This window comes from Lagenorhynchus albirostris, chromosome 5 (assembly GCF_949774975.1).
Source record: "Lagenorhynchus albirostris chromosome 5, mLagAlb1.1, whole genome shotgun sequence".
In the NCBI taxonomy this organism is placed as follows: domain Eukaryota; kingdom Metazoa; phylum Chordata; class Mammalia; order Artiodactyla; family Delphinidae; genus Lagenorhynchus; species Lagenorhynchus albirostris.
In genome coordinates, this window is record NC_083099.1 from 73,177,991 (window position 1) to 73,198,149 (window position 20,159).

At 36.8% G+C, this 20,159-nt stretch overlaps 1 protein-coding gene across 7 annotated transcripts in view; it reads left to right on the forward strand.

The window, feature by feature from the left end:
- The window catches only part of DLG1 (discs large MAGUK scaffold protein 1), a 270,885-nt gene that overhangs the window by 150,868 nt on the left and 99,858 nt on the right, over positions 1-20,159 (forward strand). For all 7 annotated transcript variants that reach the window (XM_060150350.1, XM_060150351.1, XM_060150347.1 and 4 more), the window contains 4 exons: positions 646-815; positions 1,975-2,111; positions 6,107-6,251; positions 18,343-18,463. In XM_060150350.1, coding sequence (XP_060006333.1) covers positions 646-815; positions 1,975-2,111; positions 6,107-6,251; positions 18,343-18,463 — 573 coding nt within the window. The remainder of the gene's footprint in view (positions 1-645; positions 816-1,974; positions 2,112-6,106; positions 6,252-18,342; positions 18,464-20,159) is intronic.

Here is a 20,159-nt window from a genome sequence, read left to right on the forward strand (position 1 = left end):
CTGTCAGGACTTCCCTGGTGGCACAGTGTTTAGGAATCTGCCTGCCAAAGCAGGGGACACGGGTTCGCTTCCTGGTCTGGGAAGATCCCACATGCTGCAGAGCAGCTAAGCCCATGTGCCACAACTACTGAGGCTGCGCTCTAGAGCCTGCGAGCCACAACTGCTAAGCCCATGCACAGCCACTACTAAAGCCTACGCCCTCTAAGGCCCGTGTTCCACAACTACTGAGCCCATGTGCTGCAACTACTGAAGCCCACGTGCCTAGAACCTGTGCTCCCCAACAAGAGACCGCCACTGCAATGTGCAGCCCATGCACCGCAACAAAGAGTAGCCCCCATTCGTCGCAACTAGAGAAAGCCCACGTGCAGCAACGAAGACCCAGACACAGCCCCCCCCAAAAAAAAAATTATAGCTGTCGTTATTATTTAATATTTTTGTATAATGATCTGTTATTTGCACTGTTTCCTTTGCTGGCCCTTGGGAAATGTTTGTATTTATATGAGTTTTTGATACATTGGAATTTAACATGCAGTTTTTTATAAATAATTCCAGTAAATAATTCTCTTGTCAAGAAAAGAAAATTGGCAAAGAGAAAAATTGATATTAAAATTTTAATATTTAATTTTTAATGTTTTTTTTCCTCAGGGTCAATGACTGTATATTGCGAGTAAATGAAGTAGACGTTCGTGATGTGACACATAGCAAAGCAGTTGAAGCATTGAAAGAAGCGGGATCTATTGTACGCTTGTACGTAAAAAGACGGAAACCAGTATCAGAAAAAATAATGGAAATAAAGCTCATTAAAGGTCCTAAAGGTATGAAATAAATCAAACAAAGACAAATTATTAAGTAAGAAATCTCTAAGTGAAATGTAACTATGAAGTTATTTATGACACACATTCTAAGATTAACAATGCTGGTAATCTACAGAACTTAGTGAATTTTTAGAATTTCTGTGTTATTTCTACTGATTTTTGTCTTAAGTAGAATACTATGCAAACATTTTGCAGTCATGTGTAGTGTTGATATTAACTTGTAATCGTTAATCTACTAAGTGCATAAAATGCAGATACACAGGCTAAAAGAAAAAAATATTTATGAACATGTCATCAGGAGTTACATCTGCAATGAAGACTGTTAGGATGTGATCTGAATTTTGAAAACATGGATGGGATTGAGGATAAATGGAAATATTGATTCTAATTTGTGGCTTCATGGAAAAATGCATAGAGAGCTACAGGTTTGGCATCAAAGCTATGGGATTTATGAATTATTGAAGCTCCTTACTTAAAATTAATTCATAGAATATTGAAAAGAGAAGCAGCATCTGCATTTCTGAAGCTGTTGGTTCTGCCCACCACTAATTTTTTTTTCTCAGTTTTAATCTTGTGGAAGTGTTAAAAGTGTTAGTAAGAAGTGCAATTATGATGGAAACAAAAGTGAAGCAATTTTACACCATCTCTTTGAACTAATAAACAAATGCATTTTACAAAGACACTTTAAGAAGTAACCTGGTTGGGGGTGGGGGGGTCTTGCCTGGTGGTCCAGCAGCTAAAGACTCCACGCTCCCAATGCAGGGGGCCGGGTTCGATCCCTGGTCAGGGAACTAGATCCCATATGCCACAACTAAAGGAGCCTGCATGCCGCAGCTAAAAGATCCCGCACGGCACAACAGAGATCCTGTGTGTCACAACTAAGACCTGGCACAGCCAATTAAATAAATAAATAAATAAATAAATTTTTTTTTTTTTTAAGTAACCTGGGGGTAAAAAGTTTCTCATTTGTAACTATAGGAGCACCTATATATGTAATTGCCCCTGATTACAAAATACTTAGGATTTTTAAAATAGGTAAATAGATAATTTTCTGTTTTAAAAAAACATTAGTTTGGTGAAGTTATCACCTAGTTTTCAGTCATTTGGACTTAAGTTTACATATATTGGTGAAATTCTAAAACTAGTGTTTTCCATACAGGTCTTGGGTTCAGCATTGCAGGAGGTGTTGGAAATCAACATATTCCTGGGGATAATAGCATCTATGTAACCAAAATAATTGAAGGAGGTGCAGCACATAAAGATGGTAAACTTCAGATTGGAGATAAACTTTTAGCAGTGAGTATAAGAAATCCATTGTTTTAAAAATCACTTTGATGTCTTTTTTTTTCTGACAGACTGAATTTCTACGTGCCAAAAATGTTTAAATGATATTTCCATGAGTGAATACTAGTCTTGCTTTAGTCAAAACCTGAAAAATGATTCTTTATTTGCCACTACCATTTCCTCTACTAGCTCCCCTCTCTTTTTCTTTCATTCTGTTTAGGGGCTTGGACGCACAGAATTGTTTAGTCATAATCCTTAGGTTCATAACATCATCATCCTTTGTTCATGTGTGACCTTGTTTTTCCCTTTCTTACTTTAATTAATTAATCAATTATTTTATTTATAATATAGTAAAAACTGCTAGTCATTACCCAACCCAAGAACTAGAATATCAACAACTTGTGTTCCTCATTCCTTTGTTTTTTAAAGATTGCTTTAGCACATACATATTCCTAAATGTTTTGTTTAGTAGTGTGTGTTTTGAAAATTTTTAAAGGCTATTGTGCTGTATATAGTCTTTTTTAATACTTTTCTCACTCAATATTGTTTTACTGAGACTTATCCATATTGTTGCCTAGAGCTGAGATTTATTCATTTACCCTCTTCATAATATTCTATTCTGGGACTGTAGACTGTATCACAATTTATTTATCCAATCTTCATCAATAACTGTCTTAGTTCATGTTCCCTAGAAAAACAAAACCTGAAGAAAAGCTACTCTGCTAAGGTATTATTGGGAGGTATAACTTCAGAGAAGCTAGAGTGAGTGAAAATGAAAAGTGAGGCAGAGAATGAGGGAAAGCCAATACAATGTATTATGTTTCTGAACTGGCTATAAAATCATAAGAAAATGTAGCTGATTGCTTGTTATGTAGGACAGTCTCCCAGGCAGGCAATGTGGAACTGCTAAACCTTAGATCCAGCCATCCAGGGAAAAGAAAGGATTTTATCTACTGACGCCTTTTAGTCTCTTGTCTCTTGTTAGTTAGAGTCTAACCCCATGGGGGTTAACTGTCCTAGATTTCTCGACTGTGTTACCCAGCCCCTCTGGACAAATGCTAAGGAAGCCAGTTCCCACACTCTGGCACAGCACTTCCCCTGAACCCAGAAGTCATGAGAAGAGCTAGAGCCTCGTGGTCTAGACAGGTCAGATGTGGTCTTCTAATATGTTACAGCTCTCACTATGTGGAACACGTCAGCCAAACCCAAGCCCAGCCTTTACTCCAGAAGAGGTTGAAAGAGCTCATAATGTTAGGGGACAATATGAGAGTAGCAGTAGCTAGGACTCTCCCCTAACCAAGCAACCAAAGCCTAGTGGACACATAGGCTCAAGTGAATCTGAAAAGGCATACAAACAAAGTCTGGTATAGTGGTGATTTGGTCTATCTCCTATTTATTTATTTGCCCTTTTTTAATAGTTATGCTAGGAAGAGCAACTAATTATTTTTGAGTTAATGACAGGGAGGAGGAAGGAACTGTCCTTCAACTGCTTCTCTCTAACTTATCCTCTCACAGCTATGACTTGCCACTCTTTGCCCCAAGCTACAACCAACACTCCCTCATCATTGCATACACCCCCCACCAACACACACCATTTCCAAACAACCTTCTTTCTCCACTACGTTTCTCACTTTTATTTTTAATTTCTTACATACTGTGTCTTCTTTATCCTTCTTCCAAAATCAATTTTAGGGGTAGGGAGCCAGAAATTCATGCTGATTTACCGTTTAGGGAGGCTTTTGTTGCCATAATTCCACTGAAATTATTCAATTCTTAATTTTCACCTTAATTGATGTATCAGGCATTTGACATACCTTCTTCCTTCTTAAAACACTCTTTCCAGTTCGCCTGATAGTCACCCTCTATCTTGCTATTCCTCTTAGCTCACCAGCCATTCCTTCTCATTCTCCTTTTCGGTGCATCTTCTCCCTAACTTCTAAACATTGAAGTGATCCAGGACTCAATACTTGAACATATTCTCTTCTCTCTTTGATAGGTGGTCAAATAACTTACTGCGTCTTATTGTACATGATAGTAATAAGTATTGTTTTCTGAACTTCAGTCTCCTTCTCTATGTCTCAAGAGTCATCTCAAATATAATATACAGTTGGCTCTTTGTATCCGTGGGTTCCACGTCTGTGGATTCAACCAACTGAAGATCGAAAATATTTGGTGGAAAAAAATTCCAGAAAGTTCCCAAAAAGCAAAACTTGAATTTACATGACATTTATTTTATATTAGGTATTATAAGTGATCTAAAGATGATTTAAAGTATAAGGTGAGGGTGTGCGTAGCTTATATGCAAATACTACGCCATTTTACTTAAGGAACATGAGAATCTGCAAATTTTTTTATCCTCGAGGAGGGTGATGGGGGGTAGTGGGGTTATAGAATCATTCCCCCACAGATACCGAAGTACAACTGTATCTAAAAATGAACTTTCAAATCACGGCAACCCACCCCACCTTGCCCCCCCAAATTCTGCTCTTTGCATAATTTTCACATCTCATTAAACGGGAACTTTATCCTTCTAATTTCCCCAAGTCTAAAACTTTAGGATCATTCTCTTTCTTTCCCACTCCACATTGAATCACCTCAGCAAATCTTGTCAGCTCTTTTATCAGTTATCTAATGCTGCATAAGAAAAAACAAAAATTAGTGGCTAAAATGACAACAATTATTTATTTGCTTACACTTCTGCAATTTGGATATGTTTGGCCAGGGTAGCCTGTCTTTATTCCATATAATGTCTACTGGGGTGGCTCAACTAGGGCCAGGGGTCCACCTCCAAGTTGGCTCACATATAGTGGACCGGTTGGTTTTGGCTGTCATCTAGGAACTCAACTGGGGCTGTTAGCCAGGTATTCAGTTCTCCAGTGGGCTGTCCACATGGCTAACTTGAGCTTCTCACAAAGTGGTGGCCAGGTTCCAAGAGGGACATGCCAGAGTGAGCTTTTCCAAGAAGACAGCTCTAATGTGTGGCATTTATTAATCCTCTCTTTGCATCACAGTTACTTATGTCTCATTTCAGGCCATCAGAAGAACAGTATACCACAGTTGTGTATTTCAAAATGCAGCAAGTCCTCACTGTACACAGTAGGGTGGGACCATAAAAATGACCATGCAGTTGAAATCCTGCAAAGCATTATTAGTAATCAGTGGTGAAAGTCAGGATTGTTCTGTGACCTTTAGAAGTTTTCGTCAAAACATTTAAAAGTCTCCTGCAGTCGATTATAAAGTCACGTATTAGGGAAATGGAAAATATACTAAAATGAACATTTGTTTAGTGCACTGTAATTTAAAACACTAGAAACATTTATAGTGTTTTATTTCTTTTTAAAAGAAAATGTTTACCAAAAAGAGGAGCAGTCTAAACCTAATGCTAGCAGAAGAGAAAGGATTAGAACAGAAATTAACAATATAGGAAATAGGACAACCATATTGTCTATGTTGGTAGAGAAGATCAACAAAACCAAAACTTGGGTCTTAGAAAAGATCAACAAAATTGACAAACCTTGGGCTTCCCTGGTGGTGCAGTGGTTGGGAGTCTGCCTGCCGATGCAGGGGATGCGGGTTCGTGCCCTGGTCCGGGAGGATCCCACATGCCGCGGAGCGGCTGGGCCCGTGAGCCATGGCCACTGAGCCTGCGCGTCCGGAGCCTGTGCTCTGCAGTGGGAGAGGCCACAACAGTGAGAGGCCCGTGTACAGCAAAAAAAAAAAAAAAAAAATTGACAAACCTTTAGCTAGACTGACCAGGAAAAAAAAAAATGACTCAAATTTCTAAAAGTAGGAATGAAAGAGAGAACATAAGGGAATACTTTTATTTATGAATAACTCTATACCAACACATTTAGGTAACTTAGATGAAATGGGCAAAGTCCTAGAAAGACACAAACTACCACTCCTATTCAACATTGTACCGAAGATTATACCCAGAGCAATAGGGGCGAAAAAAATGACATTCCAAGTGGGAAGGAAGAAGTAAAACTTTTGGGATTTTCTTTTAGGTGAATACTGTGTGTTTAGAAGAAGTTACTCATGAAGAAGCAGTAACTGCCTTAAAGAACACATCTGATTTTGTTTTTTTGAAAGTGGCAAAACCCACAAGTATGTATATGAATGATGGCTATGCACCACCTGATATCACCAACTGTAAGTCTGTTTGCTTAAATCTTGTTTCCTTAGATGTGATGTATTTTAATGAAGATTCCCAATATAAAGTTTAAACATTATACAAATATTTTTAAAAGAACTATAAAGCATTTTAACCTAATCATTTTAAAAACCAATTTTAAGTCAGAATCTTCATAATAATAAGTGGAGATGGCTTTTTCACCTTTTCACCTGTAATTTCATAGCAGTAATTACTTTTAACATTTAAGGCATTGATTCTCAAACTTTTATATAAGTAACAGTCACCAAAGGTATTTGCAAGTAATGTGGCTTCTTATTTTGTTCTAATAATTTTTGGATGGAGCACAGAAATATACTTTAGCAAGCAATTAATTCTTTTAACAAGCAGGGCAATTCTGATGCTTCTGATGCTGCTGGTTCATGGGCTGCACTTTGAGAAACAGTAACTTAAAATATTTGTAAAACCTGGGCTTTTCTATACTCTCAACTGTGTGAGCATAGATATTATCTTTGTACTTCAAACTCTTAGTGTATTACCTAACTCTGTTTGTGCACAGTACAATTGTATTGCCTAGAAATGAACTGTAATGAAAGTACTTATAATTTTAAGTTTCCTATTTGATTTTCTTTTTTAATGTACAAGCCGAGATGAGATTTAAATATATTCTTAATGTGTTCATGTTGTTTGAAAAATGAAAGTTTTATTTGTTTGGTATGTTGAGTCAATACTAGAATCATCCATGTGTAATAAAGATCATAAATGTACTCTGTAATCTGCTTTTCCAAGTTTTCCTTTTTTAAATTGTAGAATTTTAAAGATATTTGTGATTTTGTGATTTTGTAAGTGGCAATGTTTCCAGTTTTAAAATGTCAAAAAGTTCATTACAATCATTAATCATTAGAAGCTAAATACAAATTATATTTTAAAGTGTATATATACTGTCCTCCAGTGATGCATCTTCATTATCTGCTCATTGATTCATTAATTACTCAAGTATAGCTGAATTATTCTCTTAATAGTATTCAGTCTTTTTAATGGACAGAAATGATGTCTTATACATCATTTGTGTCAGAAAAGAACTTTACTACTTGTTTAAAGTTCTTCCATATATTTGGTCTTTCACAGAAGCTTTATATAAGGACTTGATGTATTTTATTTGTTATTAGGAGATGCAAATTCAATGATGAGCTCTTTTATTCACCAATTTAAATATTATTTATTATGCTGCTTTATCTGTTCAAGACAGCTATGTCCCAGTTGTTCCACAGATTGAGAGTTGGCATCCTGATTATGGCCAAATATACAAATAGCCAGGCTGCTTCTTAAAAATGTGTTGAACTGGAAAAAATGTTACTTTTTATTGAATTATCTCTTTTTATATAAAATAATATGACATTTAAAAAATGGCAGAGCTAGTCCTAAAGAGTAGTAAATAATGATTGTTTTCCCTATAGGCATATGTAGAATATTTCGTCCCTTTTTTTCCATCTGTTATTGAACTAATAGAATATTGTGAAAAAGTTGAAGTTTACCGTGCTAGTTCAACTTCTGTTCTGTTTCTCTTCTTATGAATTTTGTTGTACACTTAACAGTCCATGCTTATACTATAGACGCAATTCATAAGTAACTTATTATGTGTGTTTTAAAAAGCATTTGTATTTGAAAACTTTTTACATAAATGATTTTTACCTGTCAGCTCTTGTGAAGCCCTTGCCATCAGACTATTCAACTTACCTGCCTGTCCCTTATGTTGTTAGTCATGTAGTTTCCTCCTCATCAATCTGGCTTTGGTCACTGAAGATTTTAGTGTCAGGTCCATTGTCCTTTGATACACATTCACATTGTCATTCTTAGTGATGTCCAGGCAAAATGCACACTGATTCATTCAACAACCTGGCTTCTTTGTTGATCTCCTTCTTTCTAGCTCTCCTGCCCTCCACTCCAACTCAGATACTTGGTTCCAAGACAATAATTTAGATCTTATCATCGTCAATACCTTCACCACCTCCAAAATCTTGATTTAAATCATCCCATTCTCTGACTACATCCATCAGTTTATTTACTCCTGTTCTAACAATTCATTCGCATTTTGACCTTCAATCATTTGACACCATTACTTGGTTGTCCCCTTGTGTTTCTACTTGTCTACTTTTTTTTAACTTAGCCTCCTTGGTTTGTCGTGATATTCACTTCATTGCATATATCTTCTACTTTCTTGCCCTCTCCATCTTCACTGGCAGAATCCCAACCCTGGTTCAACCTGCTGTCTTCATCCATTCCTGCTCCCTAAAAAGCAGAACATGCCTAGAGAAAAGCACAGAATTGTAGTTTAAGTTATGACCATAAATCTCAGATGGGGTCACACTCCTATAGCTGTAATCCACATATGGATAATAGACAAAATATGGTACCCAGGAATAGAAGGTTTATTACTGAAAAAAAAAAAAAGTTCATCGGATCTGATAGAGAACATAGTTTCTTTGATGATATTAAAATTCTCATGCTTTTGCATTTATATATCTTTTCACTTTTATATTCTGTTCAGGTGGAAGGCCTTGTTAAACTTCTGATTTGGCCACTGCTCTCTTCCTGCTTTTACTTTAAGCTCTTCCACTTGGCTTCTTTCCTAAACTTTGGAGGGTTTGGGTCATTAATCTTGGTATCTAAGGACAATAATTTAGCCTCCCTTGTTTTGCAGTTCTCTGAGGAATCTTTTTACTTAGGATTTGGGGTATAGGAAATAGCACTGTTTTAACTAATCATTCTTTGGGCAGTCATTTCTTTGACAGGAGCATTAATTTTTAGTTCCTGCCATATGAGATACTATGCCTTACATGTGAGAATGACTCCTTCAGAAAAGGTCCATTGAATAAAGGCACAGTCTGGATATGGTAGGGAAAAGGTACATTTTCTGGCTTGAGCAGTTGACCGAATTTCTTGCCCAGTTGGGTTTTTTTGTTTGTTTGTTTCAGCCAAACTTGATAATGCAGCAAAGAAATTTGAGTAAAAAATCAGTAAACTCTAGACTTTAAATGGCCAGTGATTATAATGGTTCACGTGCATGTCTGTTGCTTTAGGGCAACATGCCGGTTCCCTTGAAAATCACATATATTCTTACATATCACCCAAGAAAGACTTTGGACTTCAGAAGAGCCATTGGTAGAAAATCCTTTGGCTCAAATGCAGAAGAGTATCTTATATATGAATTGGATGGGAAGAAATTGCTATTGGAGACTGCAAACGTATAAAATCAAAGATGGCTCTGGACTTCTAAGCTCTATACTATTAATAGACATTATAGACTTTTTCCTTTTTGTATGATTACAGAAAGAGATGTATAGATGCTATCTCCTTTTTTTTTTGTTTGTTTTTTTGCTGTCTCCTTTTGATAGCACATAATTGTTTCCAGTACACCATACTTCCAGTCACTACCTACTGTCTTTCACTCAGGTTACTTCACTCATATATGTAACCTATCTGGCCACTGTAGTAATTTGAAGTAATGATCCTTGCACTTTTGTTTTCCCAGTGGGTGTTATAATGCTTTGTGCATAGAAGGCACTCGGTAATGTAGTGAAAGAAGAGATTCATGGTTAAATAATAAATATTACAGCTAGATTTTGAAATACCTAGTAACTTTATCATAGTTAATACCTCAAGAAAGTTAAATATTGTTTCTATGTGTTACTGATAGTAATGCACATAATTCAGATGTGTTGTGCTTTTGGAAGTTACAACTGAAATGTGTTGCTTACCTGGGTCAGGAATAGCTTTATAATTTTCTGTTCTTAGCTCTCACTAGAATTACAGTCGATGAACTCTAATGATGTTTTAGGGTTTTTTTTGGGTTTTTTTTTGCGTTACGCGAGCCTCTCACTGTTGTGGCCTCTCCCGTTGCGGAGCACAGGCTCCGGACGCGCAGGCTTAGCAGCCATGGCTCACGGGCCTAGCCGCTCCGCGGCATGTGGGATCTTCCCGGACCGGGGCACAAACCCGTGTCCCCTACATCGGCAGGCGGACTCAACCACTGCGCCACCAGGGAAGCCCTATAATGATGTTTTTTATTATTGAAATGAACCGATAAATAATGTTTGCTTATTTTTTATTCCGGTTTTTTACCAGGTTTCCATTCTTTTATGGTGCATTAAAAAGAATAATTATAAATTGGGTTGGCAGATCTGAGCTGGTGTCAGGGCATGTCCTTTTTATTTTTAATAGGCTTTATATTTTAGAGCAATTTTAGGTTCACAGAAATATTAAGCAAAGGTACAGAAATGTCCCACCTGCATAGCCTCTCCTATTACCAACATCTGCCAGAGTGGTACGTTTGTTAAAATTGATGACCCTACATTGCCATATCACTACCCAAAGCCCATAGTATACATTAGGGTTCACTCTTGATGTTGTACATTCTGTGGGTTTGGACAAATGTATAATGACATGTACCCACTATCAGTATCATACAGAGTAGCTTCATTGCCCTAAAAATCCTGTGCGCTGCCTATTCATCCCTCCCTCCCCTCTAACCTCTGGCATCCACTGATCATTTTGCTGCCTCCATAGTTTTGCCTTTTCCAGATTGCCATGTAGTTGGAATCATACAGTATGTAGCCTTTTAAAATCTTAACTTTTTACACCTAAAACAACACAACATTGTAAATCAACTGTACTCCAATAAAAATTAAAAACAAATATGTCATGTTTTACTTTTCATAAAATACATTTTAGATAATTTGATTAACATTTCCAATTTACCTGAAACTCACAAAGTGGCATTGAATATATCACATATGTCCAATTGAAATACCCAAATTACACCAAAAAGCCTCAAACTCCTTAAAAACAATTAAAGTAATTAATTAAGCCCTCTGCTGATTTTGTCAAATTTGAGATAACAATTCAGTAAATATTTTAAAATATAGCACAGGCTAAAGTTTTCCATAAACTTTTGAATTAAAGAAGGCCTAGATGTTTGAAAAAAACAAACAAACCTTCTTTCACGTAGTAATGTGCATGAGTTTTTAACTCCTTTGGGTAAATAACCAAGGAGTGCAATTGCTGGGTCGTATGGTATGAATATGTTTAGTTTTATAAGAAACAGCCAAATTGTCTTCCAAAGTGGCTGTACCATTTTGCTTTCCCACCAACAACGTATGAAAGTTCCTGTTACTCCACATCTTCACAAGCATTTTGTGTTATCAGTGCTGTGGTTTTTAGCTATTCTAATAGTTATTCAGCAGTATCACATTGATTTAATAAGCATTTCCTTGATGTCATATGATAAGGAGTATCTGTTCATATGCTTATTTGCCATCTGTATATCTTTTTTCGTGAGGTGTCTGTTAAGAGTCTTTGGCACATTTTTAAATTGGATTGTTTGTTGTCTTGTTGAGTTTAAGAGCTCTTTGCATGTTTTGGCTAAAGTTCATTATCACATATATTTTTTGCAGATATTTTCTCTCAGTCTGTGGCTTGTCTTTTCATTCACTAGACAGTGTCTTTCACAGAGCAGAAATGTTTAATTTTAATGAGGTCTACCTTGTCAGTTTTCTTTCATGGATTGTGCCTTTGGTGTTGTATCTAAAACACCATTGCCAAACCCAAGGTAATCAAGATGTTCTCCTATGTTATCTTCTAGGATTTTTATAGTTTGGGGTTTTACTATGTCTGTGATCCATTTTGAGTTAATTTTCACATGGTTTATATCTAGATTCTTTTTTTTTTTTTTGCATGTGGTTGTCCAGTTGTTCTAATAACATCTGTTGAAAAGACTGCCTTTGCTCCATTGTGTTTGCCTTTGCTCCTTTATCAATGATCAGTTGCCTATATATGAGTCTATTTCTGGATTCTCTGTTATATTCCATTGATCCAATATTTTCCTTTTCTTTTGCCAATATCACACTGTCTTGATTACTGTAGCTTTTTAGGAGGTCTTGAACTCAGGTAGTATCAGCCCTCCAACTTTGTTCTTCTGTTTCATTATTGGGTTGTCTATTCTAGGTGTTTTGCCTCTCCATATAAACTCTACAATCCGTTTGACAATATCCACAAAATAACTTACTGGTATTTTGATTGGGGTTGCATTGAATCTGTAGATCAAGTTGAGAAGAACTAATAACATCTTGACAGTATTGAGGCTTCCTATCCATGAACATAGGCTCTCTCTCAGTTTATTTAGTTCTTCTTTGATATCTTTCATCAGAGTTTTGTAGTTTTGCTCACGTAGATCATTAGATTTATACCTAAGTATATCATTTTAGGGGATGCTAATGTAAATGGTAGTGTGTTTTTAATTTCAAATTTCACTTGTTCATTGCTGGTATACAGGAAAGCAGTCAACTTTATATATTAACCTTGTATAAAGGTTAATATATACAATATATATAATATATCTTTCAACCTTGCTATAATTGCTTACTAGTTCCATGAGTTTTTTTTTGTCAGTTCTTTCAGATTTTCTACATTGACAATCATGACATCTACAAAGACAGTTTTATTGCTTCTTTCTCAATCTGCATACCTTTTGTTTCCTTTTCTTATGTTAATGCATTAACTAAGACATCCTTCACTTGCTCCTAATTTTAGTGGTAAAGCTTCAAGCTCCTCACCATTAAGTATTATGTTAGCTGTAGGATTTTTGTAGAGTATTCTTTTTTTTTTTGGCGGTACGTGGGCCTCTCACTGTTGTGGCCTCTCCCATTGCACAGGCTCCGGACGCGCAGGCTCAGCGGCCATGGCTCACGGGCCCAGCTGCTCCGCAGTGTGTGGGATCTTCCCGGACCAGGGCAAGACCCGTGTCCCCTGCATCTCTCAACCACTGCGCCACCAGGGAAGCCCGAGTATTCTTGATCAGGTTGACAATACTCCCCACTATTCCTAGTTAACTGAGAGATTTTCGTATAAATTGATATTTTGGATTTTATCAAATGCTTTTTCTTCATCTATTGATATGATTATGTAACTTTTCTTTAGCCTGTTGTTGTGATGGATCATATTGTTTTTTGAATGTTGAACCAGCCTTGCATACCTGGGATAAATCCCAGATGCTTGTGGTATATAATTCTTTTTATATATTGTTGGATTTGATTTGCTAATATCTTGTTGAAGATTTTTTCCATTTATGTTCATGAGCGATGTTGTTCTAGAGGGTTTTTTCTTATGATTTCTTTGTCTGGTTTTGTTAGGATAATGCTGGCCTCATAGAATGAGGAGGTATTCCCTTGGCTTCTGTCTGCTGGAAGAGGTTATAGAGAATTGGTGTAATTCCTTTCTTAAAAGTTTGGTAGAACTCACCACTGAAGGTTATCATTATGGATTCAATTTCTTTAATAGATATAGGCTTGTTCAGATTGCCTGTTTCTTTTTTGTGAGTTTTGGCAGATTGTGTCTTTCAAGGAATTGGTCCATTTCGTCTAGGTTATCAAATCTGTGGGCATAAAGTTCTTCATAGTACTTACTATTCTTTTAATTTCCATGGAATCTGTAGTGATGTGCCCTCTTTCATTTCTGTCTTCTCTCTTTTTTTCTTAGTTAGCCTGGCTGGAGGCTTATTGATTTTATTGATCTTTTCAAAGAACCAACTTTTGGTTTTATTGATTTTTTTTAATCTGTTGATTTCCTGTTTTATTTATTTATTTATTTTTAATTTATTTATTTTATTTATTTATTTTTGGCTGCCATCGGGTCTTCCTTGCTGCACGCAGGCTTTCTCCAGTTGCAGCAAGCAGGGGCTACTCTTCGTTTCAGTGCGCGGGCTTCTCATTGAGGTGGCTTCTCTTGTCGCAGAGCTCAGGATCTAGGCGCGTGGGCTTCAGTAGTTGTGGCGCGCAGGCTCTAGAGCGCAGGCTCAGTAGGTGTGGTGCACGGGCTTCATTGCTCCACAGCATGTGGGATCTTCTTGGTCCAGGGCTCAAACCCATGTCCCCTGCGTTGGCAGGTGGATTCTTAACCACTGCACCACTAGGGAGCCCAGATTTCCTATTTTTAATTTCATTGATTTCTGCTCTAATTTTTTATTATTTTTTTTCCTTCAGTTTACTTTGAATTTAATTTACTCTTTTTCTAGTTTTATTAGGTGGAAGCTAAGATGATTCATTTTAGATCTTTCTTTTTTTTCTAATATATGCATTCAGCACTATAAATTTCCCTCTAAGCACTGCTTTTGCTGTATCCCACAGATTTTTTTTTTTTTTTTTTTTTGCGGTACGCGGGCCTCTCACTGTTGTGGCCTCTCCCGTTGTGGAGCACAGGCTCCGGACGTGCAGGCTCAGCAGCTATGGCTCATGGGCCCAGCCGCTCCGCGGCATGTGGGATGTTCCCGGACTGGGGCACGAACTCGTGTCCCCTGCATCGGCAGGGGGACTGTCAACCACTGCGCCACCAGGGAAGCCCCTATCCCACAGATTTTGATAGGTTGTGTTTTCATTTTCATTTAGTTCAAAACATTTTTAAAATTTCTCTGGAGATTTCTTCTTTGACCCAAGCGTTATTTAAGAGTGTGTTTGTGTTATTTAATCACCATGTATTGGGGGATTTTTAGCTATCATATTTTTATTGATTTCTAGTTTAATTTCACTGTGGTCTGAGAACGGACATTGTATGATTTCTATTTTTTTTTAATTTGTAAAGGTATGTTTCATAGCCCAGAACATGATCTATCTTGGTGAACGTTATGTGGGAGCTTAAGAAAAATATGTGTTCTGCTGTTGCTGGATGAAGTAGTCTATAGGTGTCCATCATATCCAGTTGATTAGTGATGTTACTGAGTTCAGCTATGTCCTTCCTGATTTTCTGCCTGCTATATTTGTTCATTTCTGATAAAGAGGTGTGGATTAATCTATTTCTCTTTTCAGTCTGTCTGTTTTGGCCTCACATAGTTTGACCCTTTGTTGTTAGGTGTTAAAGATTATCATGTCTTCTTGGAGAACTGACCACTCTGTCATTAAGAAATGCCTTTCTTTAATCCAGATAATTTTCCTTACTTTGAAGTCTTCTCTTTCTGAAATTAATATAGCTACTCCTGCTTTCTTTTGATTAGTGTTAGCATGGTATATCTTTCTCCATCCTTTTACTTTTAATATATAGGCCTTTATATTTAAATTGGCTTTCTTGTAGACAGTATATCTTGGGTCTTGGTTTTTTGACCCACTCTGACAGTATCTGTCTTGGAATTGGTGCATTTAGGCCATTGATGTTCTAAGTGATTATTGATATAGTTGGATTAATGTCTATGATATTTGCTACTCTTTTCTGTTTGTTACCCTGTTCTTTGCTCCTGTATTTGTCATCCATTTTTTTTCCTGCCTTTTATGGCTTTAATTAAGCATTTTGCGTGATTCTGTTTTCTCTCATTTCTTAGTGTATTAGTTACATTCTTTTACTTTTTTTTAGTGGTTGCCCTAGAGTTTGCAATATACATGTATAGTAATCTAATTCCACTTTGAGGTAACACTACAGCTTTTTGGATAGTGTGAGTGCCTTATAATAACAAAATAATCCTAATTCCTCCCTCCCATCCCTTGTATCATTGCTGACATTCATTTCATTTATACATAAACATATATACAGACATAGTCGAATACAGTATTGCTATTGTTTTGAACAGAGTGTTATTTGTTAGCTCAATCAGGAATAAGAAAAATAAGAAAAATGAGTTTTATTTTACTTTTGCTTATTCCTTCATCAGTGCTTTTCCTTTCTTTCTGTGTAACTGAGTTTCTGGCCTACTAACTTCCCTTCTCTCTAAAGGACTTCTTTTAACATTTCAAAAGGCAGATCTACTAGCAATAAATGTTCCCTCAATTTTTGTTTGTTTAAGGAAGTCTTTATTTCTTTTTCACTTTTGAAGGATAATTTCACAGGTGGGTTTTTTCTCTTAACACTCCACTGTCTTGCTTGAATGGTTTCTGAGAAGTCATATTTAATTCTTACCTTGCACCTCTATCAGTAAGGTGCAGTTTTTTCCCGTGACTTTTTTTAGGGCTTTTCTTCCCTTTTTTTTTATCCTGTAGTTTGAAAAGGATATGCCTAGGTGTAACTTTTCTTTGCATTTAACCTGCTTAGTGTTCTCTGAGCTTCCTAGATCTATGGTTTGGTGTCTGACATTAATTGGAGGAAATTCTCATCATTATTGTTTCAAAGATTTCTTCTATTCCTTTCTCTCCTTTTTCTGCTTTTGGTATTCCCATTACATATATGTTCCACCTTTTGTAGTTCTACCACTGTTCTTGGATATTCTGTTCTGGTTTTTCCCCCCCAGTCATTTTTTCTCTTTGCTTTTCAGTTTTAGAGGTTGCCATTGAGATATCCTCAAGCTCAGATTCTTTCCTCAACCATGTCCAGACTACTAGTAGCTCATCAAAGACATTCTTCATTTCTGTTACAGAGTTTTTGATCTCTAGTGTTTCTTTTTGTTTCTTTCTTAGAGTTTTCATCTCTCCACTTGTATTGCCCATCGTGTTCTTTATCCATTAGAGCCATTAGCACGTTAATCATTATTGTTTCAAATTCCTGGTCTGATAATTCCAACATCACTGACATATATGAGTCTGGCTCTTATGCTTGCTCTGTCTCTTCAAACTGTGTTTTTGCCTTTTGTGTGTCTTGTAATTTTTTCTTGATAGCCAGGCATGATGTACTGGATAAAAGGAACTGCTGTAAATAGGCCTTTAGTAATATGGTGATAAGGTGTTGGAGTGGAAAAGTGTTGAATAGGCCTGTGATTAAGTCTCAGTCCCTTAGTGACCTTGTGCCTCTGCAGTGCTCTTCACAGTGCTTCTCAGTATTCTCCCCAGTTCTGCTCCCTTAGGACAGGATGGCTAGAATTGGCTAGATTTGGTTATTTCCCTTCCCCCAGCTCTGTTGGGCTCTGACAAAACCCCAGCAGGTGAGGCTCTGGTTAAATAGTTTCTTCTGAGGACAGACTGTTAAGAAGAACAAAATGCTTGTAATATATTTCAAAATGGTTCCTTTTCCCCTCCTCCTGCCAGAAGCATGACAGAATTTTTCTCCAGTATTCACTGTGAGAACCTGTAGAGTTCTAGGAGGTAAAACTCACAAAAATGTGGGGCCCCTGATGATGGGGTCCCCCTGGAGTTTTTGACTCCCAAAGTCATCCACACTGAGCCCCCAACAATTTGTTAATTACAGTTTAGGTTACTCTACCCCAGCACTTGTTACCACAGAGATTTCTGCTCTAGTAAGTTGTGATTTTCTGTATTCACCTTTCAGTGTCCTTAATTTGGGGGACAGTGTTTTGCCCTATGACTTCTATCTTAAGCATCTAAAAAGGGTTGTTGATTTTTCAGTTTGTTCACCTTTTTAGTTGTTGTTAGGACAGAGTAATGACTCAAAGCTTCTTATATGCCAAGCTGGAAACCAGAAGTCCCTCAATTTATTCTAAAACTTTGTCAAGCATAGCTTTTTGCAAAGCTTTCGGTTTTCGTTATTCACAATCAGATTTTGAGTATACAGTTGATCATTGAACAACATGGGTTTGAACTATGTGGGTCCACTTATACGTGGATTTTTTCAGTACGTACTACAGATCTGCGGTTAGCTGAATCTGTGGATGCAGAACCATGGATATGGAGGCCCAACTATAAAGTTATATGTGCATTTTCAATTTTTTGGAGGGTCAGTGCTTCTAACCCCCATGTTGTTCAGGAATCAGCCATATATACTTTCTAAAAACATTAGTCTGCAAAATAACTTCTTAGAAGAATAAGGTTATTGTACTTAAGACTGGTTTGGTTCAGTCTTTCCTATGACAGTCTTTTGATTAATCTTGCCTGGATTTCATTGTGCAAATCAGTTACTGTAACTCCAGTTACTGTAAAACTAAACTCCTTTTTAGTTCTGTTTTCTCAGAGAAACCAAATGGAATAAGTTTGCTTTACTGATCTGAATTTCTAAACTAGTTTTTACCTGGAAACTTGAGCTTCTCTAATTTTTTTACCTAGTAAATAAATTTTCTCTACCAAATTTTATTATATAAATGAGCGAATATGAATTATACATTAATTAACTTTGAAACTGATAATCCACAAATGTGGTACTAAATGGTATGTTTCCTTTTTCAAGTGTTTTTTTACTTACTTTATTTTGAAGCTTCTTCTCAGCCTGTTGATAACCATGTTAGCACATCTTCCTACTTGGGCCAGACACCAGCATCACCAGCCAGATATTCACCTGTTTCGAAAGCAGTGCTTGGAGATGATGAAATTACAAGGTAACGAACTGAATAGTCATCCTTCTTACATAAAGCCAACTATTAGATGGAGTTATAGTTAGCCAACTAGGATAGTCACAATTTTCAGGACTAATTTTATTAACAGGTAATGAACCTAAACCTTATTTTTTTTTATTGGAGGGTTCATTGAAGGGCCATAAGTGTAAAAATATATTAGAGGGCTTCCCTGGTGGCGCAGTGGTTGAGAGTCCGCCTGCCGATGCAGGGGACACGGGTTCGTGCCCCGGTCTGGGAAGATCCCACATGCCGCGGAGCGGCTGGGCCCGTGAGCCATGGCCGCTGAGCCTGCGCGTCTGGAGCCTGTGCTCCGCAACGGGAGAGGCCACAACAGTGAGAGGCCCGTGTACCACAAAAAAATATATATATATATTACAAATAAATCACTGCTTTTTTTTAGTGTTGCTACTTATTCTGACACCTAAAATTTACTTCCATCTAACATTACTAACATTACTCACTAACAGTTTTTTAGATTAACTGTCTTTTTTTTTTTTGCGGTACTCGGGCCTCTCACTGTTGTGGCCTCTCCCATTGCGGAGCATAGTCCAGATGCGCAGGCTCAGTGGCCATGGCTCACGGGCCCAGCCGCTCCGTGACATGTGGGATCCTCCCGGACTGGGGCACGAACCCGTGTCCCCTGCACCGGCAGGCAGACTCTCAACCACTGTGCCACCAGGGAAGCCCTAACTGTCTTTTTATTCCCCAAAAAACTCTTTTATCTAAGTGGGAAAAAAAGTGAAAAAATATTTTAGATCTTTTTCACATTATTCAACATAGTAATATGATAATATGTTTGAACAGTTTGCTTTATAGCTTTTGTAGAAGTAAATTATGTAGTAGTATTTCATATTATAGCATTTAATGTTAAAATGTATGACAATTCATGTCATTTTATGTTTTTATTAATTGTATTACTGTTAGCATTATTATTTTTGAACCTTTATAATTATAATTATTCTTTATTTGTTAGACTCCTGACTCTAAGCAGTGATCTCTTAAATGTCAGATAGGGGTGTTTGTCTTTGTCCTCTTCTTCAGGAGTTAGCAATATTGAGAACTTAATTTAATAGGTGCTCAGTAATTGTTTTAGGATGAAAATTACTGGAAAGAATAGTGTTTGTGATTATATGTTTGTGGTGTGAATTCTCAAGGCTGTTAATCTTTAGTCTGTGCTAGTATACTGACATATCATGGTCGTTTTATTGTTGCTGTTATTTTCTAATACTGCTTATTTATAGAAGTAAAGAGGAAGTAGTTAATAGCTTATCTAGTCTTTAATCAGCATATTTTTCAAATTAAAAATATGTCATATTAACATCTTGATTGCTGTTCCCCATCTTTTTTCACTACATATCTGTTGTCTAGAATATTTGTTGGACTCTGTAGTATTACACAACAGGCCTACCTGTTTTCTGTATTCTTCTGTAAAAATCAGGCAGTTGATTATTGAATATGTCTTCCTAAATGGTGAGTGTTTTATCACTCCCTTTTGATCATTATACTCCTTTGCCCAGATAATGAAGTACAGATATCTTTACTTCATATTAGAAGTTCTCCACAATTTAACCCTAAACAATTTTTCAGAGATTATATCGCATTACCAATAAAAAGAGAAAATAAAAGAAATCCCAACATACAAACAGTTAATAATTCTAAAGTTCATTTTTTAACAGCT